The following is a 25,188-nucleotide window of genomic DNA, read 5'->3' as shown; positions in this document are numbered from 1 at the left end:
AAAATTTTTCTCGCAAATACAAATATTTATTACACTTTTCAATATGTTACAAAATTATTCTCTCATTCAAAATGTTCCTCCGGTCCACCGTATTACACATGGCGAATGATCATTATTATTATATATATGATTAGTTTTATACTCGTGGTATATAAATGTTTTTTTGTTGTTTTTTTCAGAAGGCCTGTTACAGCAACATTGTTCCATCTTAGTTCAAGGCGCTTGTCTAAGATTTTTCTTGCCGGATCTGCTCGGCCAATTACATCGCAAGAAAATGATACATCATGAAAATATAAAGGTTAGTGAATCTTACTTAATAGAGCTAGTTAATTTTATGTTCTAACCAGTTGAAGTCAAAAGAAAGTTAATCATAGCTGGAATGAGTATTTAGCAATGGTGGTAAGTGTGGTTTGTAGTTTAAGGTGGTTGTAGGATAAAAGTCATCTAAAACGATTATCTACGAAATAACCCTATTGTGTTAAACTGAAGCTAGTCAGATTACCCAACTACGTGATCCGTCATTAATTTTTTAAGGGGATTTTTTTTAAGAGAAGGGAGGTTATAGAGGCCTATCCTCCTTGATATCTTGCGATTTTTTCGATTATCCCACAAATTCAGCCAACAAATTTATACTTAAAAAATCACTTATTTTGACATATTTGACCCCGCCCCATTGAACTAATTTCTCCGTGTATGCCTGTAAACAAATGTATCAGAGATTTAATGAGCGTTTTGTCAGACATATCGTAAAATGCTTATCATAAGCTAGGCCAAACTATCATCAAAAATTTAGACTGTCAGTTCTTGAGATTTGGCTTGGAGTCGCAGCTATGCTTGATTAACAATTTACTTTACGAAATTTTGTCAATCCCAAAACTGACAGAACATGAAAGAGTGGATTTGGTCTTTACTCCCCAAATGCTAAGTTGTTGGATATTTCTTGTAAATATCATAGTCCTCAAGAACTTTGTCTGATTTTTGCGCTTTTTTTTAGCCAATTAGCCTCCGTTAGTTTTAGCTATTGAGTTATTACTGAATTATATGAATTGCTGCTACTTATCAGAAGGATAGTCAGTGCTGTTTTAAGGCATATTTCTAGGGGACAAGCCTTCTTCGTCTGTAGAGGGACATGCAAAAGCGTATCCAGGATTTTTCTGTTCGGGGAGGGGGGGGGGGTATAAATTTATTTTTAAGCGCATCCAAAATTTGTTTATATTCAATTTTCTTACATTTTTCGAGTCAAATAAACATTTTTTTTGGGTGGGGGGGTCAAACTCCTTAGCCCCCCCCTTGAATACAGTCTTGTAGACACGGATAACTTTTTTGTAAATTTACCCTGGAACAGAAGATATATGTGAAAGAGTCTATTTGAGAGGGGCTTTCCCTTAGACCAAGAAAAACAAAGAAGAAGACAAGTGGATCGTATCAAGCATGTTAATAATTATTGATTACGAGCATTAAACCTTGAGATTTGGTGGAAGGAGACTAAGCCAATCCTGCCTAGATACCTGCGAGATAGAGCTGGTTTTTTCAAGAGGTATCGTGATACCAAACAGTCTTTTTCGTAACGTGTCTTTTTGGTGTCGTTCATTTCTAGATAATTACATGAAGACAGTAGCCTTCAGCTGTTTTCTCCACAAATAGTACTCTTTTAATAGGAAGTTCAAGAAAATAAACTGTCCAGCTTCGAACAAAAGTACTTTGAAATTGAAGTTGACCCGCAGGATTAAGTTTATAATCCCCCCCCCCTCCATTGATCTTCCAAGTGTACATTTTTATTATTGCGTTTTATTGATATTTAACTAGTTCTCAAATATAACACTATTACAATTAATCAGATACACATAGGATCTTTTTGGGGTTGAGGAAGCAGGGGTAACTGGAATCCCTCCGCTTCACTCCACATATGTGCCCCTGCGAAGCAGAGGACGCAATGCTTAATTTATTTTCTGCCAACTTCTTTTCACAGAGTCCTGCGTGTACGCTTGCAAACTAAAACAAATCCCGATCATACTTTTAGTTAAACTAGATGACAGCCAATTCTTATTTTTCTATTTAATTTTTTCCGTGTTTTTATTGAACTGTATATTCATAGACGTGACTAAGGGGCTACTATACAAAGGAGCTTCAGAAAAGACGTGTGGGGGGACATAACTGTTCTAATACACACTGGTCTTATCAATAGACCAACGGCTCAGAGCCCTCCTCACTTTCCCCAACTTGGATCATTGAAACGAGTATAATGGCTCTATAATAGACGGTGATAAACACTTGAAATACGGAGTTTTAGTCATTATGTCAATAAATCCTGGAAATTTTTCTTTAAATAGGACTTCAGAGAATATTTTTCTAGTTGAACAGATTAAAATAAATAGTTGCCCAGAAAAATAAAAACGAAACCTCTTTACATTTACCTTTCCTTTTCATATTCGCAATTGAGTAAATCAAAGTTCTCATTCAGAATGAGTGACAGCATATCTAAAGAAACATCACGATTATATTTTAGGATATTTAAGTAGCGGGTAAAACCACGGAGGTGTTTGAAGTTGATGACATTTCAATTTTGACGTCTGAAAGCATCATTCTCAAACGATCTTTCTCCTTTTCAGATTTTTTATTTATCAATAATCGCTTTGTGATTGCCGGTAATGGCCTTCTATACAACAGCATTTGGAATTGTTTCAATTGTGTGTCTACTAATTTCTGTACAGTTTGTCGTATCTTTACCTCTTGATTCAGCAATGGATTCAAGCGTGTATTATGCACCAACTGAAGAAGAAGTTGAACTTTTCCGTCAAAACTTACTCAATGGCTTGAATTTGAGACGGACGCCAGATGTCAGCAAGGTACTGTGGTTTTATCTTAACATAAAAAAAAAAAATGATCGGTATTTAAAAAGTGGCTACGACCTCAATTTCAAGGCAACTATTAAAACTTCCCATTTTCGTACGGGAAATGGGTTTATTTTATTTAGTCTGATATTAAAGGCAGAATATATAAATAAGGAATACCTATCAAACACTTACTTTTTTTTATTGTTTGTTCCTGAACTTGTTATAATTATTTAGTCAGATATCAAAGACATAATATATTAAAAATATTTAACTATTAAAATGATTCCTTTTATTTATTGCTGAGTTTCCCTTCTAAAATAGATTCCTGCACCAAAATTAAAACGAATTAGCATCGTAAAACCATGATCAATTTACTTTCCGGTATGAAATTGTGTGTGTTTTTTTTAATATTTCCTAAGATTTAAAAACCCTGGAAACTTACTAAAGAACATTAAGATAACAGAAGTGTGACCTTGCCAGTTTGTTATTCCGGACCTCTGAAGAAAGATCTGCAAATAAAATGCTTGGTACGTAAACTTTGGATTACTGATGTTAAGTTACAACCCCTTTAAGTTTTCCTCTGTTCTCTCTGAACTATCATGTCCACCTTTATTTTTTATGTTTTACTTCAGTTATTTGTTATTTATGCGAGTGGAACATATTCTGGTTCTTAATCCTCTAAGTAAAATTTAAAGGATACTTACATAAAGACCGCATCCAGAATTTTTGTTCGGACGGGAAGGATGTTTTTTTCAGAGGGTTTAACAGAAAGAAAAAAAACATCAAATGTGTTTTTATGCATTTGTATTACGTTTTAATGAGTCTAGCGTTTCGTGTGAGGTTATTCAATCCTCCCTAACCTACCTTGGTACGGCCTTGTCTTACATGTAAGCTTGCAAACATAGGGCCAGGAGGTACTAAGCATACACTCCTAGAATATTAATTAAGCTATAACGTTTCTTTGCATATGATGCGCCATAGACATAAGCTTTTCCTAGGTCCAAATTATTGATTCAAGTGCTATGGATCTTAGGCTTCTTTAAGAACTTTTATTTATTTTAACTTTGTAAGAGTATACACCAAGGCGCTGCGCTCTGTCTGGTCCATGCACGTGCAACTTTATATCTGCAAACTTAACTCTAATTTTTTTGCTCCTCCGTTCTTGTCTCGTTCACCCCCTCTCACCTGAGAGTAACTCTTGTCCTATGCTTCCCCAATATCCGTAGGCTACTTCCGTTGTCTCTTGGCAAAATTGTTTGATTCGTGTCAAGGTCTCTTTCTGCCGTCAGAGATGCTACCACCAGTCTTCTGTTAGCTCATGGAGACAGAGTGGTTTAAATAAATGGAATTTGATTCGACAAATTTAAAATTTGCCACAAAATATTAAAATAAGAGTTTCATATCCAAACCAAAACCTAAAAAAGTGATTCAAAATTTAAAATAGGTATGACAACACAATATAGCTATCTGCAATTATTTCTTAAACGAAAAGATTCTGAATTTTTCTAGTCTTTGAGCTTTTGAAATTTTTGGATCTATCAAAAGAATTGAATTCTTATGCTGATTAACTAAAAAAAAAAGTTTGTTTTAAACTGAAAGTAAAGAGTGACATTAAAACTTAAAACGAAAAAAAATTATTCTGTATATGAAAGAAGCTGTCCCTCCTCAACGTCCTGCTCTTTACGCTAAAGTATTTTATTGTTTTAAATAGTAGAACTGTGACAAAGAGTCAAACTTTAGCGTAAAAAATGAGCCGTTGAGGAGGTGACAGTCCCTTTCATATACAGAATAATTTCTCATCATTTTAAGTTTTAATGTCGCCCCTTACTTTCCGCTAAAAAACTTTTTTTGTATTTAATTTCTGAATGTCTTTGAATTAATGCAGGTTTTGATTTTGCCCTATCAAACAGTTCGTGGTAACGAACTGTAGTAAGGAGCGACCCGGCTCAATAGTAACCAAAACTCTAAAAAATGGAATTTTGATACCAATAGCTACATCAAAAGAATCGCATTTTAATGCCGGTTTTAAATATATAAGTTTCATCAAGTTTAGTCTTACCCATCAAAAGTTACGAGCCTGAGAAAATTTGCGTTATTTTAGAAAATAGGGGGAAACGCCCCCTAAAAGTCATAGAATCTTAACGAAAATCACACCATCAGATTCAGCGTATCAGAGAACCCTACTTTAGAAGTTTCAAGCTCCTATCTACAAAAATGTGGAATTTTGCATTTTTTGCCAGAAGGCAGATCACGGATGCGTGTTTATTTGTTTTTTTGTTTTTTTGTTTTTTTTTTTTTTCCCCAGGGGTGATCGTATCGACCCAGTTGTCCTAGAATGTTGCAAGAGGGCTCATTCTAACGGAAATGAAAAGTTCTAGTGCCCTTTTTAAGTGACCAAAAAAATTGGAGGGCACCTAGGCCCCCTCCCACGCTAATTATTTTCCAAAAGTCAACGGATCAAAATTCTGAGATAGCCATTTTATTCAACGTAGTCGAAAAACCTTATAACTATGTCTTTGGGGACGACTTACTCCCCCACAGTCCCCGTGGGAGGGGCAACAAGTTACAAACTTTGACCTGTGCTTACATATAGTAATGGTTATTGGGAAGTATACAGGCGTTTTCAAGAGGATTTTTTTGGTTTGGGGGAGGGGTTGAGAAGAGGGGGATATGCTGGGGAACTTCCTTCGAGAATTTGTAATGGGAGAAGAAAATTTCCATGAAGGGAGAGCAGGATTTACTAGCATTATTAAAAAAAAAACAATTAAAAAATAAAAGTGAAAAAGCTTTTTCAGCTGGAAGTAAGGAACAGCAATAAAACTTAAAACAAACGGAAATTATTACCCATATGAGGGGCTCACCTCCTTCTAATACCTCGCTCTTTACGCTAAAGTATTTTCGGTAATTTCAACTACTTATTCTACGGCTTTTGTGATTCAGGGGGTCATTCTTAATGAATTGGGACAAAATTTAAGCTTTAGTGTAAAGAGCGAGGTACTGACGATGGGGCGAATCCCCTCATATATGTAATAAAAACATGAGAATACAAAAGTTCTTTACGTAAGCTAATTTATAAGTTACGTAAATCTTTTACCAATAAATAAAATTAAAAGTTCTAGTTGCCTTTTTAATTAACCAAAAAATCGGGGGGCAACTAGGCTTCGTCCCCCGCTCTTTTTTTCTCAAAATCATTCGATCAAAATTATGAGAAAGCCATTGAGCCAAAAAAAAAATATGCAAATTTCGTTTTGATTATTCCTCTGCGGAGAGCCAAAATCAAAACATGCATTGATTCAAAAACGTTCAGAAATTAAATAAAAAAAACAAGTTTTTTCAACTGAAAGTAAGGAGTGACATCAAAACTTAAAACGCACAGAAATTACTTCGTATATGAAAGAGGCTGCTTCCTCATCAACGCCCCGCTCTTTACGCTAAAGTTTTTTACTGTTTTAAAAAGAAGAATTGAGAGAAAGAGTCAAACTTTAGCGTAAAGAGCGGGGCGTTGATGAGGAAGCAGCCTCTTTCATATACGAAGTAATTTCTGTGCGTTTTAAGTTTTGATGTCACTCCTTACTTTCAGTTGAAAAAACTTGTTTTTTTTATTTAATTGCACATGAAGAATTAAAACGAAATTTGCTTATTACTTTTTGCTTTTTTTGGCTAAATGGCTTTCTCGAAGTTTTGATCGGACGATTTTGAGAAACGAGGGACGGGGAGGGGGGCTTGTCACCCTCCATTTTTCTTCCCCCATGATGGATTCTTCCATGGAAAGATCCTCCCACGTACGAACCCTCTCATATACGTAATAATTTCTGTTCGTTTAAGTTTTGATGTGACTCCTTACTTTCAGTTGAAAACAACTATTGTTTATTTATTTAATTTCTCACTGTTTTTAAGTAATTTTGGAAAATACAGCGCGCCCTTCATAGAAATTCTCTTCCCCCACGATAAATTCCTCCATGGAAAGATCCTCCCACGTAAAAAATGGCTATCTCAAAATTTTGACCCATGAGACTTTGGAAAAAAATGAGCGTAGGAGGGGGCCTAGTTGCCTTCCAATTTTTTGGACAATCAAAAAAGGCACTAGAACTTCTAGTTTTCCTTAGAATGAGCCCTCTTGCGACATTCTAGGACAAGTGAGTCAATACGATCACCCCTGGAAAAGAAACAAATAAACAGGCATCCATGATCTTTCTTTTGGCAAAAAAAAAAAAAAAAAAAAAAAATCACGTTTTTGCAGATAAGAGCTTGAAACCTTTTCAATAGGGTTCTCTGATCCACTGAGTCTGATGGTATGATTTTCATTAAGATACTATGACCTTTAGGGGATGTATCCCCTTTTTTTTCAAACATAAGGCAAAATTTCTCAAGCTCATAACTTTTGATGGGTAAGACTAAACTTGATGAAGCTTATATATTTAAAATTACCAATGCAATCCGATTCTTTTGATGTATATATTGGTGTCAAAATTCCGCTTTTTAGAGTTTCGGTTAATATTGAATCAGGTTAAACAGTTTGTTACTACGAACTGTTTGATTCAAGGCATATAAAGTTCATCAAATCTAACGTTTCACATCAAACGCTACGAGCCTTAGAAAATTTGCCTACTGTGGCAATTAGAGAACCCAACCTCGAATATTTCAAGCTCCCATCCACTAAAATATGGAGTTTTGTATTTTTTTTTTCCCGGAAGAAAGATCACAGATGCGTGTTTTTGTTTTGTTTGTTTTTTTCTTTTTCCGAGGGACGATCACACCAAAATGAAGATCCTAGAAGACCAGGAGAGGTCTTATTCGAACAGAAATTAATAGTTCTAGTGGTTTTTAAAGCGATCGAAATGATTGTTGAACGGCTATTTGAAAGCCTTGAAAACTTTAGCGCACCGATCGAGAATTAAAGGAGGGGACAGTTCCCCTTATATACGAAATAATTTCTGTTTTTTTTTTCAAGTTTTAATGTTGCTTTTTCTTTCACTTCAAAAAACTTTTTTTTTTCAGATTTGTGGTGTAGGAATTATTTTATTCTTTTTAGTTCTCATTTTTTTTGGGGGGAGGGGGTCGGAGGCTTGGGGCTGAGTGGCCATAGCAGGGTGAGATAAAGGTGGTAGAATTTAATTGGTAAAGTACTGTTAAGCTTAAATTTTCCTGGTTCTGACTCGGAGTTTGACTCCATTGTATTGAAATTAAATTAACAAAAGACGCCCCCTGAAGGTACTTCAGACTGGAGAGCTTTCTGACATACTCCAAGTGGACGCGTCCTCGATCGCAAGGGGTGAACTGGAATCGCGTACTATAGTGGTCAATTATAGGCAGCGCAATAGCGCTGCCTAAGTAACGAACGAAGTTGTCACAATGTGTTATTAATTTTTTGTTCAGACAGGCACTTTTAGTCAAAAGTGATTCGAGGGCAACTAACACCCCTCCCATGCCCACAATTTCCCCAAACACAATCACTCAAAATTTTGAGATTGTCATTTTGTTCAACGTAGTTTAAAGATCCGAAATTATGTCTTTGAGGATGACAACCCCCTATAGCCCTCAGAGCAAGGGTTGCAAGTTATGGTCTGAGGGCATATAAGGTTTTTATAGAAGCTGTTATACTGGCATGTTAATAAATTGAAAGGGAGTAGCCGATCCGGACTAGTCCCAGTTAAAGATAGAAATGGGGCCACAATTAGTGATAAGGAAAAAGTTAAAGAAAGATGGGTGGAACATTTTGAGAATGTGCTAAACCGAGATACAGTTGCAGGAAAAGATATAGATGAAAATGAAAAAGTTTGTGATACCTTGGATGTGAAGGAAGATTTGTTTAGTGAGGAAGAATTAGCGACAGTACTAGAAGGATTAAAAAATAATAAGGCCCCAGGTGCTGATAGTATGATTAATGAGTTCCTTAAATATGGTGGCTCTGAGGTTAGGAATAAGCTACTGAAGATTATGAACATGATTTTTGACAAAGGGGAAGTACCCAATGATTTTAGGAAAACCTTAATTAAACCACTGTATAAGAAAGGTGACAAGAGTGAATGTCGTAATAATCGAGGCATTAGTCTGGTCTCTGTAGGTAGCAAATTACTGAGTAATATGATACTTTTTAGACTGAGACATGCTGTAGACAAAGTTTTAAGGGAAGAACAATGCGGTTTTAGAAAAGGTAGAGGATGTGTCGACCATGTTTTCACTCTTAGGTTAATAATTGAGAAGTCCCTTCGTTGTCAAACACCTTTGGTCCTTAGTTTTATCGATTATGAGCAAGCTTTCGATTCTGTTGATAGAACAGCGTTAACAAAGGCCTTATCGTTATATGGTATACCAGAAAAATACATTAAAGTGATTTGCGCTATGTACGAGAATAATACTGCTGCGGTTAAGGTAGGAAATGAGGTTAGCAACTGGTTTTGTATTAAATCAGGAGTTAAGCAGGGTTGTGTTCTATCCCCCTTTATATGGATCATTTTGATGGACTTCGTCTTAAGGAGCACAGGAAAGGCAATTGGAGACCATGGAATCAAATGGGGAGGAAGAACGCTCCTGGACTTAGATTATGCTGATGATTTAAGCATATTAGATGAAAGTGTGAGCAAAATGAATGAATTTTTAGAGGTTTTACGAGTTCAGGGTGCTAAAATAGGCTTGAAAATTAATGTTAAGAAGACTAAGTCACTAAGGCTAGGAATAAGTGAAGATGAACAGGTGACCTTAGGTAACGAAAAGATTGATCAGGTTGGGAGCTTCAGTTACCTTGGTAGTATTATTAGTAAAGATGGTGGGAGCAGTGAAGATGTTAAAAGTAGAATAGCTAAAGCTCAGGGTGTTTTTTCACAGTTAAAAAAAGTTTGGAAGAATAGAAAGATAAGCCTACAAACCAAGATTAGAATATTGGAAGCTACAGTGATGACAGTGGTCAAATATGGCTCTGAAGCATGGACACTCCAAAAAGCAGATGAAAATTTACTAGATGTTTTCCAGAGAAATTGCCTACGGATTGTTCTGGGTACCCGGCTGACTGACCGTATTTCAAACAGTAGGTTGTACGAAAAGTGTGGTTCAATCCCGCTTTCTGGGGCTATAATGAAAGAAAGGTTGAGATGGCTAGGCCACGTTCTACGGATGAAGGATGACAGATTACCGAAGATTGTCCTTTTTGGCCAACCGTCTGGGGCTACACGGAAAGCAGGTCGTCCTTGTCTGGGTTGGGAGGATGTCATAAATAAGGATTTAAAGGAAATGGGAACTTCCTGGGAGGGTGTAAAGAGGGAGGCTTTAAATAGATTAGGTTGGAGGAGGAGCGTGCGTAGCTGTGTTGGCCTCAGGTGGCTTGGTGCTGCAGTGAGTTATTAGTAGTAGTAGTAGTAGTAGTTTTCGTAGAAACTTCAAAAAAGGGTACATTCGATCGGAAATTGAGAGGGCTAGTGCCATTTTTAATAGTTAAAAGTGATTGGAGGACAACTAGCACCCCTCCCACTTCCCCAAACACTTCCGATCAAAATTTTGAAATAGCTATTTTGTTCAACGTATTTGAAAGGTCCGGAAATTATGTCTTTGAGGATAAAAAATCCCCCTAGCCCTTAGGGCAAGGGAAGTGATATATGCCCAGGGGGTAAATGAGGTTTATAATGAAAGCGTGGCCATTTAAACTTCGGAGGGGACTCATTGGATTGATAATCAGAAGTTGTAGTGCTCTTCTTAAGAGTCATTGTGATTGGAGTGCAGCTATCCCATCTCCCCACACATACAAGTCGGATTATCCCAAGATGCATCTAATAGAAATTCTGAGACAGCCATTTTACTCAAAACAGTCTAAATATCATATAACAAGGCTTTTGGTTTTGAAACAAACCCCAGAGTCTAGAAGCAAGGTTTGTAAGTTATGCCGCGGGGGTTTTTAAGGTTTTTATTAAAGGGATCGCTGCATAAATTTCAGAGGAGGCTCATTTAGTGTAAATTGGAATTCTAGCTCCCTTTTAAGAGTCAAAAGTGATGGAGGGCAGTCGGCCTCCCCCATCTTCCGACTACCCCTCTTCACCAAACGAATCTGATTAAAATTGTGGGATAGCGATTTTTCTCAAAATCGTCCAAAGAACTAAAACAATGCCTCTAGGGTTGACGCAACCCTCCCCCCCAGTGCACTGGGGATAGGGTTGAAATTCTCGTCCTTGGGGCACATAAGGTTTTTTATGGAATGGGTGATCGCGTTGATTTGAAATTGAAAGTTATAGTGCCCTTTCTAAGCGTCAAAGTGATGTGAGAACAACAACCCTCCACGCTCATCATTTTCCCAAAGACTTCCAATAAAAATTTTGTTCATTGTAGTTGAAGATTCTGGAAGTTATGTCTTTCAGGAAGACATTACCACCCCCAAAGCTCTCAGGAAAAGGGTTGTAAGTTATGCCCCGGGTACATGTAAGGTTTTTATAGAAAGTGTGGTCTTATGTACCTTGGAGGCACTCATTGGATCGGTAGTCTGAATTTCTAGTGTCCTGTTTAAGAGTCAAAGTGATGAGAAGACAGATACCCCCCCCCAAAAAAAAACCCCATCAATTTCCCCTAAATGTATCGATTAAAAAGTTCAAGACAGTCCTTTTTACTCAAAATAGTCCAAAGACCATGTAACAATGCTTTTGAGGCTGATGCAAGCCATTATAGTCTAGGGGAGAGGATTGTAAGTTATGCCGCGAGTATTTAAAGTTCTTAGGGAAGGGATGGCTGTTTGACTTTAGCAGAGGCTCATTTGGTTGGAAATTGGAAATTCTAGTTCTTTTTTAGGCATCAAAAGTGACAGAGGGCATTTAGCCACCCTCCCTCCCTACCCAACAACCCCTCTTTTCACCAAACGCATCTGATTGAAATTATGAGATAGCGATTAAAAATAGTTCAAAGTACATATAATAATGTTTCAAGGGGTGAAACAACCCCTCAACAACCCGGGTATAGGGTTTTAGTTTATGCCATGAGGGCATATAAGGTTTTTATGGAATGGGCTGTCATATAAGCTTCAGGTGGGGCTTATTTGGTTTGAAATTTGAAGTTATAGTGACCTTTTTAAGAGTCAAAGTGATTTGAGAGCAACCAGCTTCCCCCCTTCCTCCATGCTCATCATTTCCCTTAAAACGTCCAATGCAAATTTGGAGACAACAATTTACAAATAAAAATTTAGAGACAACAACACTCAAAACAAGCAGAAATTAACTTGAATACGGTTCAAAACCCCCTATGCTTTCTAAAAGCCAGAATATAATTTACACTTTACTGATTTTTTTTTTCCTACACTTTTATAACTTTAAGAAATTAAAAAATAACTAAGGTTCTAAGGATTAATACCAGTATCTGTATATTAAACTGACAATACACATGCATTTGAACTTTTCTCTGTAAAATGCAAATTATATTGTGGCTTTTAGAAAGCATAGGGGTTTTGAACCCTACTCATGTTAATTTCTCCTAATTTTGAGACTGACTTCATTATTTATTGCAATTTCTGTTCGTTTTGGGTTTAATTTCTTTATGCTGATTTTTGTAGTTGTATGCTTGGTAGATTATTTGATTCTTTTTTTGTTCAGTTTAGGTTTAATAGGGTTCTTCACTCTTTTTGAAAAAACGTATTTTGTGGAGAAAGTTTTTTTTAATTAATACTAGAATAAGTCCACGGTAAATGCTTAAAAAAGTGGATAAAGTCCCTTAAAGGTATTTAAGACGGGATAACCTTCTGATGTACGCCTAGTGGACACAATCTTGATCGCAGGGGGGTGAACTGGTATCATGTACTAAATTTGATGGTAACACACCAATTCTACGGGAGATGTTAAAAAAAATTACTGAAAGCCCCCTTAAAGGTACTTCAGACAGGATAACCATCTGACGTACGCCTAGTGGACGCAATCTCGATCGCAAGGGGTGATCTGATATCACATACTATAGTTGTTGGTACCGGACCGAGTCCATGGGAAATGTTGAAAAAAATCGTGAAAGCCCCTTAAAAGTACTTCATACTGGATAAGCTTCTGATGTACGCCTAGTGGACGAAGTTTCGATCGCAGGAGGTGAACTGGTATGATGTACTATAATCGTCGGTACTAGAACAAGTCCATGGGAAATGTTAAGAAAAAGCTAGAAAAAGTTCCTTAAAGGTACTTGTGGCGGGATAACTTCTGCTATACGCATAGTGGACGCATTCTTGATCGCAAGGGGCGAACTGGTATCATGTACTATAGCTGTCGGTAGAAGACCAAGCCAACGGGAAATAATAATAATAATAAAAAACCTAATGGGGCTTCAGATCTTATTTGGAATCAAGAGTTCTATCAATTTTAAATGTTTGACTCTGTCTGGAGTTTTTATTTATATATATATATATATATATATATATATATATATATATATATATATATATATATATATATATATATATATATATATATGTATCCCTTGAAGGTACTTCAGACGGGAAGACCTTCTGATTTACACCTAGTGAACGCGTTCTTGATCGCACGGTTATGAGCAGTTTGAACTTTGCTGTGCCTAGGAGTCTTTAATTTATTATTATTTCATTTTTTACAAAACTGTGGGATATCCCCATCCACCTTTCTCCCAAATGGTGTTCTTAATTGGAAGTAATTCAAAAAACTTAATAAACCTTGTCTTTATTTTGATGGTAAGATTAGGTTGGCGTTTCCCAACCTTAATATAATAATTTAGCATAAGAGAGGTAACTACTTTTACTATATATCACCTTATATGTATTTCTTGATGACATAGGTTGTGACGAAAAAAGAGCGCGGATACACTCATCAAGTCGCCAGCAAATGGTAGCAAACCGGCTTCTACATGACAATTACACTATGAAAACGTGCAACGATAATTATATTTATTGACATTTGCATAATCTGATAGCACACACATAATTCTGTAAGATTTTTATCTCTGAACCCTTGCTCTTTTAACACATTAATATCAATTGTTCACATTGTTCTCTTTTAATAATCAACGTCATTTTATTTTTACTGATTTCATGTATGGCTGAATAATAAAGAAGCTCGAATACTAATTATATATATGAGAGCTCACTGTTTCCTGGGTGGCGTGATAAGTTTCAATGAATTGTAGCAACATTATGCGTATTTAGATCAGTTATCCTCTGAAGTCACGTAATTTTTTCTCGTGCAAACAAACTGGCAAATAGACTGGACTAAAACCCACACATTATTTTTTTTTCATTTTCAGTCTCCCCAAACTTAAATTAATAGTAAATTCACTTAGGGTGGAAATCAGGTACTGAGTGATGTAATTTTCCAATTCTGATACCATTTTCATTATTCCCGTACTTAAATTAATAGGAAACGACCTTTCAATTACATATTTTTATGGCACTTGGTATTAACCAAGTGACATAAAGTAATCGCAAATTCTGTCGGTCTGTCTGTCGGTCCCGATTTTGCTACTTTAGGCGCTTCCAGGTAAGCTAGGACGATGAAATTTGGCAGGCATATCAGGGACCGGACAAGATTAAATTAGAAATAGTCTTCATCCCGATTTGACCATCTGGGGGGAGTGGGGGCCCCGTTAATTCGGACAAAATAAAAAAATGAAGTATTTTTAACTTACGAACGGTTGATCAGATCTTAATGAAATTTGATTTTTGATAGGATATCGTGTCTTAGAGCAGTTATTTTAAATCCCGACGGGATCTGGTGACATTGAGGGGGAGCAGGGAGGGGAAAACCTAAAATCTTGGAAAACACTTAGAGTGGACGGATCGAAATAAAACTCGGTGGGAAAAATAAGCACAAGTCCTAGATACATGATTGACATAACCGGAACCGATCCACTCTCTTTGGGGTAGTTGGGGGGGGGGGGTTAATTATTAAAAATTAGAAAAAATGAGGTATTTTTAACTTACGAACGGGTGATCGGATATCAATGAAATTTGATATTTAGTAGGATATCGTGTCTCAAAGCTCTTATTTTAAATCCCGACTGGATCTGGTGACACTGGGGGGAGTTTGGGGTGGAGAAACCTAAAATTATGAAAAACCCTTATATTGGAGGGATTGGGATGAAACTTGGTGGTAAAAATAAACAGAAGTCTTAGATACGTGATTTACATAATTGGAACGGATCCGCTCTACTGCGGGGGGGGGGGGCTATTCTGAAAAATTAGAAAAATGACGTATTTTTAACTTACGAAGGAGTGATCAGATCTTCATGAAACTTCATATTTAGAAGGACCTCATAACCCAGATCTCTCATTTTAAATCTCAACCGGATCCAGCGTCATTGGGGCGGGGGGGGGAAATCTTAGAAAATACTTAAAGCGGAGAGATCAGGATGAAACTGGATGGGAAGAATAAAAACCTGTCTAAGATACATGAGTAACATAACCGGACCGGATCCGCTCTCTTTGGTGGAGTCGGGGAGGGGGGTAATTTGGAAAAATGAGATATTTTTAACTTACGATAGGGTGACCAGATCTTAATGAAATTTGATGTTTAGAAGGATGTCTGATTTGATGTTGTCTTGTTTTTAAAGCTCTAATTTTAAATTCCGACCAGATCCTGTGACATTGAGGGGAGTTGGAGGGGGAAACCGGAATTATTGGAAAACGTAAAAATTGGGGTATTTTTATCTTACGAATAGGTGATCGGATCTTAATGAAATTTGATGTTTAGAAGGAATTCATGTCTCGGAGCTTTTATTTCAAATCCCGGCCAGATCTTTTGACATTGGGGGAGTTGGAGGGGGAAATCTTTGAAAACACTTAAAGTTGAGGAATCGGGCTGAAGCTTGGTGGATAGAATAAGCAAATGTCCTTGATACGTGATTGACGTTACCGTGCCGGATTTGCTCTCTTTGGGTGAGTTGGGGGGGGGGTTCAGTGATTTGGTGAGTTTGGTGCTTCTGGACGTGCTAGGACGATGAAAATTGGTAGGTGTATCAGGGAGCTGCCCAGATCGACTTGATAAAGTCGTTTTCCCAGATTCGACCATCTGAGGGGCTAAAGGGAGAGGAAAAATTAGAAAAAATCAGGTATTTATAACTTACGAGTGGGTGATCGGACCTTAATGAATTTTGATATTTAGAAGAACATCGTGACTCAGAGCTCTTATTTTAAATCCTGACCGGCATTAAGCATCTGATTTTCCTTTTAAATCAATCTATTGATTCTTAGAATTTGGTTAGAGCTCATACCATACGAGCTCTTGGCTCTTAGCTCTTCTTGCCTCGTCACAAGTGCCATATGAGCTCTTAGATCTTGTTTGAATTATGTATTATAGTATGATAATAACACATATGGTATTTTTTACCCCTTCTGACCTCGCTTAGGGTGGAAATGGGTTACTAAGTCATGGAATTTTTCAATTCTAATGTCATTTTCAATCTTCCCAGACTATGAACTAATAATAAACGACCTTTCAATCCACCAAATACTTCCTGAAATAAGATTCCGTTTTTTGATCCCCCTCCGACCTTGCTTGGGGTGAAAATAGGGTACTAAATGAGGGAATTGTTCGATTTTGATGCCATTTTCTGTCTCCCCAGACGTGAACTAATAGGAAAAAACCTTTTACTGTCGAGAAAACTAGACTGAAATTTAGGTTCGAGGTTTCCTCCCTTTCCCCCTCTTTTTCTTGAAAAAGGGGTATTTCTGCACGACCAATTTTGGATATGCTATTAAACGAATTTTTCTGAACATTTTGGTGCCAACAACTTTTCTGCTGCTCGAAAGTCGAGTCAAAACCTTCTGGACTATTAGAAATGAAAGGATTTGAAAGGGAAGATATTGATAAATATTCATCAAAAGATACACTAGCGAGCCCCCGTTGAATGTTTAAATATGTAGAAAATATATAAATAGAGAAAATTCAAATTCAACAATAGAAAATTTAAATATATAAAAAAAATCACAGAAGCTTGAGATGTAATAACTTTTAGATGTTATAATGAGAAAAGAAAAACTGTTCAAAATACATTTTGCTTTAGGTAAAGAGCAAGCGACAATCTATCGTTTACCGGGGGAGGGATTCAGCTGATTTTTATGTGTGGCGATTTCTGTTGCTCTCAAGTTTGAGTTGATTTTATCTTGATTTTTGGTCGTTTTAGGTTTCAGCTATTCATTCACACACTGTTGTTAAATTGCGCCAATTTAGGGGTAGAGGTAAAATATATTTTTAACATCTAGGAGAGTCAAATTTGTCTTCTTCAATTTTTTTTTCATGAAATTACCAAAGAAAAGGCATTTTCAACAAAATACTCTAAAAACGAATTTTTCAAAATCTAGGTGGGATATCTAGAGGGGGATTCAGAAGGCACATACCTCCTCCTTCATTGACACCTTTGAATTCATGCTAGTTTCTGTTCAACTAAAACTTCCCTTCTCATGTAGTTTTATTTCTGCTTTTTTTAAACGCTTTTAACTGTTCGATTGTTTATTGAAATAGTTCAAAGTCTGTAGAAGCATGTGATTTTGCGACAAGCGATATTTTCAATTTATGTTTTAATCTGAAAAACAAATACAAAGGAAATTTTAAAAATCTAATCAATTTAGATGGATAAGACCGAATCTAAGCTATCAAACGATAGCAAATATTGCCGTATATTATGTTGAAACATTTAAACTGTAGTACTGAACTAAAATAACATACCATCAACTTAAACCTTATGTGAACTGGTTTAAGAATCCTCAACTCGGCAAAACATATGGAGAAGATTTTAGTACAGGCCTCTCCTTAATATTCAGATTACCCCATACTCATCATAGAACACGACTGTGTTGGTCTCATCATGGTTGCACTCACAGCTGTTCTTCGTGGCAATAGTTGTTGATGGCAACCAGGGCAGTTGCTCCAGACACCATGGTTTGGGGGGTGGAATGATTCAACTGAGGGATTTCCCAGTCTGTTCCAATTTTTCACTTGCATTCGGCTGTTTTTGCTTATATTTGAGTCGGAAGGGGGCGCTGTAATTAATTTTTGCCCTGGCACAACCAGCCCTAGGAGTGGTTCTGGTTTCAATGGAAGCTGCAACCTAGTAAAGGAACAATCACGGCCCATAGTAACCGAAAACTTAAAAAAACAAATCCCAAACAAATCCCAAAACAGATCCCAAGTGAGGAAAAATTGCCATTTGTTGTTGATTCAAGAATGGTAACTATTATCTCGATTAATCTTAATAGTAAAACGCTACTTCGAAAATAAATTTGTGTAAATTCCGAAAAATATTTTCAAATTAGAAAATGGCGTCGGATTGAAACAGAAGTATAATATTGGTTGACTTGAAAAGCAAGGAAAATCGTTATTTTGCCTCTTCATTCTCATTATCCACTGCTAGCGGGGTACTTGGATATCATAGAGAACTGTGCAAAGGCTCATGAATGAAACTAGAAGATGACGTTAGTTGTGACTGTGGTTCGTTCTTTACTATATCCAGCTAAAACAAAGACGAAGGCTTTTTCCTGACTGTTTTTCATTTATATATTCCCCTCCCTAATGTATACAAATAATATACTGCATGCTCTTCCGGATCTACAGTTTAAGGTGTTAGGACAAAAACTAAAAAGAAAGAAATTTTGGGAAAATAATATATATTTTTTTGAATATTCCCCTGAAGAAAAAATAGCGCTAAATATATTACCCAACACACCATTTAATTCCTTTTGGCTATTTTTTCCAGTGGCTTTGTGTCACTGGTCACTACTTACACTGAAAATATTTTAAAAAAGATAAATCTTGTAATGGTTTTTTTCCAAAGTTCCTTTGGATATAAAAATTGATAGGACGAAGGAACACTATCAATTACATGTTCGTTCACCAATTTTGTCTGATTCTTTTTCTGTATGTAGTTTTGTCTTTTCTATTAATCAAGCCTTGTAAAAACAGAATTTGTATGTAACATGTTTGTATTTTGTTCTTTTTTCTGACCATATAGTTTTGAATTGCACTCTACTTTTTCCCAACTGAAATCTGCTCTTCTTCCAACTAACTTTTTTGTAGATGAATGTTTCAATTGAAGAATATGATCGAGCATATAAAGTATATCTCAGTCGAATTAATGAAGACCGACAATTGGAAGACGAAAATGAAGATATCAAAGACGGAGACTTAATATCTGTCAACATTTTTCCAACAAAGAGTAAGTAATTTTCACATGTCAAAATCGCCAAATCTTCGTTTGCTTATTTTCTGTTGTTTATTTTTTATTTTTTTTTTTTTTTATTAAGCGTTTATCCATCTAAAATATACACTGCTCATTTGGGGTTACTCTTACTTATACTTTTATTTAGACCCGACATGAATATATTTATTTTCCCTTTGGGCAATAAAATTGATTGCTTGAAAGTTGTTTGTCAGATCCAATTTTACCCCCAAAATTAAGGCTCTAAATGATTTCTTTCCTTAACCCCTGGCCTATGTAGATTTTTTTTCAGGCTAGAAAATCCCATGGTGTCAATTTTCAAAGAAAAAAAAAATACAATGTAGGCGTTCTCATGAAAAAATTTATCAATACAATTATATGCACAAGCTTGCTCGTTTTATGCAAACTATGATGGTTGAAAAGCAACTAACCAGGGATTTAAGGGACCTATACTTCAAATTATTTCTGGGTATGATTTGGAACACAATAAAAAACTAAATAAAAAAAATACTTTTCAGTTGAAAGTAAGGGACAGATTTGAAACCTATTTGAGCAGATTATTCTTTATATAAAGGAGACAGTTTCCTCCTTACTCTTTACTCTTAAGTTTGGCTTTTGTCCAAATTTTGTAAGAAAATTTGTAATTGAAAAAAAATGATTTTTCAAAGCACTAAGAATATTTTGTTTAATGAGCAAGGTATTGATAAGGGGACAGTCCCCCTTATATACGGAGTTATTTCAATTTGTTTTAAGTTGTTTAAAGTTGTTCCTTACTTTAGTTGAAAAACCTATTCTATTTGTTAAATTAAATTTCATGAAACTGTGATTTTATGCATACAATACTTTGTATTGTATGCGAAAACTTGTTCCTTACTTTAGTTGAAAAACCTTTTCTATTTGTTAAATTACATTTCATGAAACTGTAAAGTTTTATGCATACAATACTTTGGGTAGTGCAGAAAAAACGATCAATATTTCAATGATCTCTGTTTGGATTTTGATTGGTAATCAAACAGTTCCTGGTAGAACTATAAGTAAGGAGCGACCCGACACAATAGTAACCGAAACTCTAAAAAACAGAATTTACCAATAACAAACAGAATGATACCAGTAGATATATCAAAAGAATCGGCTTTTTATACTGATTCTACATATACAAGCTTCATTAAGTTTAGTCTTACCCATCAAAAGCTACAAGCCTGAGAAAATCAACACCTTGATCTGTACGCTAAAGTTTAAACGAAACACAAGGGTCGTTTATTTAGAACCATAATTAACTTTTTTTTTAATGCCGAAAAACTTTAGCTTGAAGAGTGAGGTGTCGAGGAGGGGGTAACTCCCCTAGTATACGTAATGGTTTCTGTATGTTTTAAGTTTCAATGTTGCTCCTTACTTTCAGTTGAAAAAAGCTTGTATTTTTTTGGTTTAATGAAGATAAGAGACAAAAGCTTTTCTATAGGCAGTGGAAAAAGTATGTCAATTAAAGTAAAAGTATATAAAAATAAAAAAAGTAATTAATTACAGAAAACATACAAAACAATAGCCTACTTACAAAAACTAAGAAATAAACTCCCAGCATTCAGTCTTATTGAGCAATGCTGAAGTGTTGGATGGATATTTTGTAATAACATCGTTTTTGAACTTGGTCATCAAACAGCAAAATATTAAATGCCTTTAGACCCAGTGTTTGTAAATAGTAACACATTATGAAAGTAGTTTGTTCAAAGTAAAACATTAAAAATAAGATTAAAAAAAACAAATACAAAATTTTAATTCAGTATTTTTATTTTATTTTTGAATGCGAAAATCCAATATATTGAACAGCTTTATACTCTATAACTGCAAAAAATTAATGCTTTTCAAAAGTGACACTAGATAAAAACAATCACTCCTGGAGAAAAATAAATACATGATATTAAAACACAAAATGTATCTGTTCAGGAGGAAAATATAGAAATTCCCAGCATTCCGTTCAGGGAAACATTTCTGATCATAGTGACTTCATATATCAGCTACTGGGTACTCTTGCAATGTAAGTAAACGTTGACGGCATATTTTTTTTTTTTTTTTTTTTTTACCGAAATTGCCCCTTATCAAGTGGTTTTCGTTTTGTTTTCTATAATAATATGAACTTTCTTGTGTACTAATAACCGCACTAATTACGAATAAACAAATACATATTTAGGATCACCATGAAAAGCTAACTCTTTGGTTTAATGTTATCAATGGTTGGACTTACACTTTCGTTATTGACAAGGGTCGTTATTTAATTACCAATCATTGCTATGAAGAATTTGATTTTTTTTGTTATTCCAACCAAATCATATAGAAAACTCGTTTATGGAAAGCTGGAAAGGGGTTCCTCGTCACAAATTATAATTGATATTTTCCTTATTAAAGGTCAAAGTCTATTGACAGGCAGCCAACAATGGGGCAGCACACAGTTTTTCCACAGTTTTTCCCTATTCTGCTTGGGTTCCTTATAATTACTTTACAGGTTCAATTCCCTCCTGCCCCCTCCCGGTGTCCATGGGCCTGGATGCAAAATGTGGTAACTAAAACTGTTCTGATATTATGAAGTAAGAATTGCATTCAGAATTCACACTGTCCAAATACTTCAGCCTTTTTCAAAAAACACCTGAAAACTGAGGTGAGAAGTGACAGCATAAGGGGTAATTTTAGCGTAACGTTTATGGATTTTAGGTTTTTTAACATATCATAAATGCATATCTTTTTTTAGCTAATGTACATAGAAGAAGGCATTACTATTCAGAGACGACACTCAAGTTTGATATTCCACCGAAAATTCTTAGCTGGAAGATCTCTGATATTGTTCTTTACATTAATTTTGAGAATTGGACCCTCAACACAAAGCCTAAGAGAGTCAGAATAATACAAAAGGTAGACAGGCAGAACATTTTATTGAAACGAGAACTTATTTCATCTAGTCAATACAACACATCCATCATGGCTACCACTGAGCTAGGTAGCAAACTAACGTTTTCAGTTTTTACCAGTCATTGCTCAATAAAATCAGTGCGTTTAGCAGTTGAGTCCTTGACAACAAATCGGGTTAAGCGTTCACAGATGGACCACGCATTTAAGCTCCACCGAGGTAAAAGAAGAACAGACTGCAAAAAAGGTAAGAAAAACGGCAAAAATTGTTGTAGACATCCAATGAAGGTGTCATTTAGGGAGTTGAAGGGCTTTGAGTTCATTTTGGCACCGTTGGAGTTCAATGCCTTTTTCTGTGGTGGTAACTGTCCTGCAAGGTATAATCCTGCCCATAATCACGCACTATTACAATTTATGTTGAATTCTAAGGGTAAAAAGTCTGTTCCGAAACCTTGCTGTGCTCCCACAAAATTAAAGCACCTTGAAATTTTACATTTAGATGAGAATGATCCGACAAAGTTGACTGTGACAAAGTGGAAGAAAGTCATTGTCACCGAATGTGCTTGTTCTTGAGACAACTTTTTGTTCATGCACTACGTAGGCTGGTCATGAACCAAGTGAACGTGCCTAGCATCTCATAAACATTGTTTTGTTGTGGATATTGTAAATATTTTAGCGAAATCTTCTTTTTTCAACGGTGTAAAGTGATTTTGGCAACAATGAACTTAATCAGTGTGCCTAGTATGTCATAATCTGTCGTACATATTTGTAATACTTATGTATATTTTGTCATTTTTTTTTACATTTTTATACCTGATGTGATAGAATATTCTTTACAAGACGCATTTAGTTAAAATTTTATGTCGAAACACAAAACTCAAATTTTATCTACGACATATTTTCAATATGAAAGTGCTTCGGAAAATAAGAATATAATCTTTAATTTGAGGCTGAGCATGTTTAACTCGAACCTCAATCCTTTAAGTAAGGTTTGAATAGTGTGTTGGCAATTAATGAACACAGATTTACCTTTAGATACATTTTGTATTCTTTTCTCGGGAGGGGGAGTGGTTGAGAGTCTAAGTTTTACCTTACAATCTTTGGATACATTCCTTGTCTTAAACTTAACAGAAAAATTTTTGACATTAAGTGTTTATTAATAGGTTAAGTATAAGGTATCAAATAGCCTATGTTGTTGTTTAAGAACTTTTCTACAAATCTAAGTAGAAATATAGAAGCGTCAGGAGCTCCACCTTTTATTAACTGATGTTTGTTCTAATTGCATCCATATCTTTGGATAGTTATTCTAGTCTAATTGAAACGGTTATGCGACAGGCACATACTCAGATTGGAGAGGGGGAAATTTTGGACCTATTCCTTCCATTATATTTTAATCTTGTGTTTTTGTAAGTATTTTCCTATATTTTTCGTGTTACTTGCCTATTTTTTTAGTTTTGGTAAGCCCTCCCCCTCTAACCCTTGCAAATTGTTTCCAGTATTACGTGTGTATAATTTTTTAGTTTCAATCAAAACCAGGATAATGTCAGGGGCTATTCGCGTAATCGCTAATACTCATTTTTGTCGAGTTGCTTTTGGAACTGTTATTTATTGTCTCTATTTTTCTACCTCGCTCCAGATTTGTTTTGTTGGTATGCAATCGCATTGTTGTTTATTTTTATAGTTAAGAATAAATGTTATTTTCTGTGATCAGCCGAATTTGTTTACAATGGCCAGATTTTGTTGACATACAATTATTAATTTATCAATTTATTAATCCTATAAGAATAACTTCTATATTGAGAACTAAGAAATAGATAGCCATAATTTAAGGTTAATGTTCTTCGTGCAAGATTTGGCATGTTATTTTCTGCAGTCCTCAAGTTTTAATTGTCAAGCTAAAGAAAATATTTTGCTATTATTCGATAGCTAAGATGCGGCTTCATCCATCTACCGAATTAGTCTGATTTGTCAGCAAGGTATTTATCACAGCGGGTAGAACCACAAAGAACACTCAAAGCTGTGAAACGGCTCAAATGTATTGATAAAATTGGCTGAAAGTTGTCAAAAGTTTCTAATTTTCTAAGCAAATTTATATTAATCTCAAAGAAAATTTGAAGCAATAATATAATTCTGACTCGGTGAATTAACGGATTTGATATTAATGCATGTAACGGTATAAATATCTTGCCCTTCAGTAAAGGATTTAGTTGTATACTCATCGCAAAATTACATGTTTCAGAGGGAACATAAACCTCAAAACAGTAATTTTTAATTTTTTTTTCCCAAAGAGAAAAGAGTAAGAAATACGAGCAGTTTGGTCAAAACAAAGTAAAAGTACAGTCTGATGGTGATGTTCGTTCAACATCGTCATGATTCCCAATATTCCAACAATTTATAATTCTAGCTAGGATACCCAAGGAATGAAGAAAGATAATCGTCAACACCTTGAAAAAAGCCTAGAGAAAAAGATGAAGAGTCTAGCTTGTGTTATGGCTTTTATAGAAAGGTTAAATGAGATGGAGGATATGGTAAGGTCAGATAGAAGTATTAGTTTGGATGCATGGCAAATTATAAAGTTGATAAAACCTCCTATAAGTTGTCAGTTATTTAGATAGAGACACTAACGTATTCTGACACTGCAAAATTCGAAAAAAGTACTATGCTAATGAAAGGGGGACAGGAAAAGATGGATCTGGGTCTATTTCCCCTTTTCTTCTCAAACACTAAGATTTGTTATGGTTTTTCCATGAATTTCATACATATTCTATGCAATCCACCTTTTTTTTCGAACATGTTTTTTTTTTTATTTTATGTTTTATAGGGGATGGGAAAAAAAGATTTTTATTTTTGTTTGCATTAATCACCTTGAAAAAGAAAAAGAATTTACTGTTACAATATCGGCAAACAAAGGGAAGGGTAACTAATCTAGGTGGAGTTTGGAATCCACAATAACTTTCATTTAATATGCATCTAAATTTCAGAAGGATATTTTTCCCGGTAAATGAGCCATAGTAGTCCAAATCTCCAACAGAATGAAATAATTGAAAGATTTGTTTGTTGTGCTTTTTTGTTTAGTTCAACCCCCCCCCCAAAAAAAAAATAATAGTAGTATGCACTTGGTGCCTTTGGTTAGTTCAACATGCCCCTAAACATACCCCTGAAAGGTTCAGCTTAATATTCTTAGCCTTAGTAGTAGTAGTAGTAGCCGTAGTAGTAGTAATAGCAGCAAGCAGTAGTAGCAGCTCTTGTAGTACTAGTAGTAGTAGCATTAATAATAATAGTAATAATAATAATAACAATAATAATAATAGTAGTAGCAGTAGTAGTAGTA

General features: G+C 35.4%; 1 protein-coding gene across 1 annotated transcript; it reads left to right on the top strand.

The window, feature by feature from the left end:
* Positions 1-321: 321 nt before the first annotated feature.
* LOC136043061 (inhibin beta A chain-like) lies at positions 322-23,564 on the top strand. Its single transcript, XM_065727964.1, has 4 exons — positions 322-399; positions 2,610-2,846; positions 18,821-18,959; positions 21,703-23,564. The coding sequence occupies exons 2-4, from the start codon at positions 2,649-2,651 to the stop codon at positions 22,428-22,430; spliced, it is 1,065 nt and encodes a 354-aa protein (XP_065584036.1). The 5' UTR covers positions 322-399; positions 2,610-2,648; the 3' UTR covers positions 22,431-23,564.
* Positions 23,565-25,188: the final 1,624 nt, after the last annotated feature.

The sequence above is a fragment of the Artemia franciscana genome, unplaced genomic scaffold (assembly GCF_032884065.1).
Source record: "Artemia franciscana unplaced genomic scaffold, ASM3288406v1 Scaffold_289, whole genome shotgun sequence".
NCBI lineage: Eukaryota > Metazoa > Arthropoda > Branchiopoda > Anostraca > Artemiidae > Artemia > Artemia franciscana.
The sequence above is the reverse complement of the archived record's forward strand: the minus strand, read 5'-3'. Positions and strand labels throughout refer to the sequence as shown.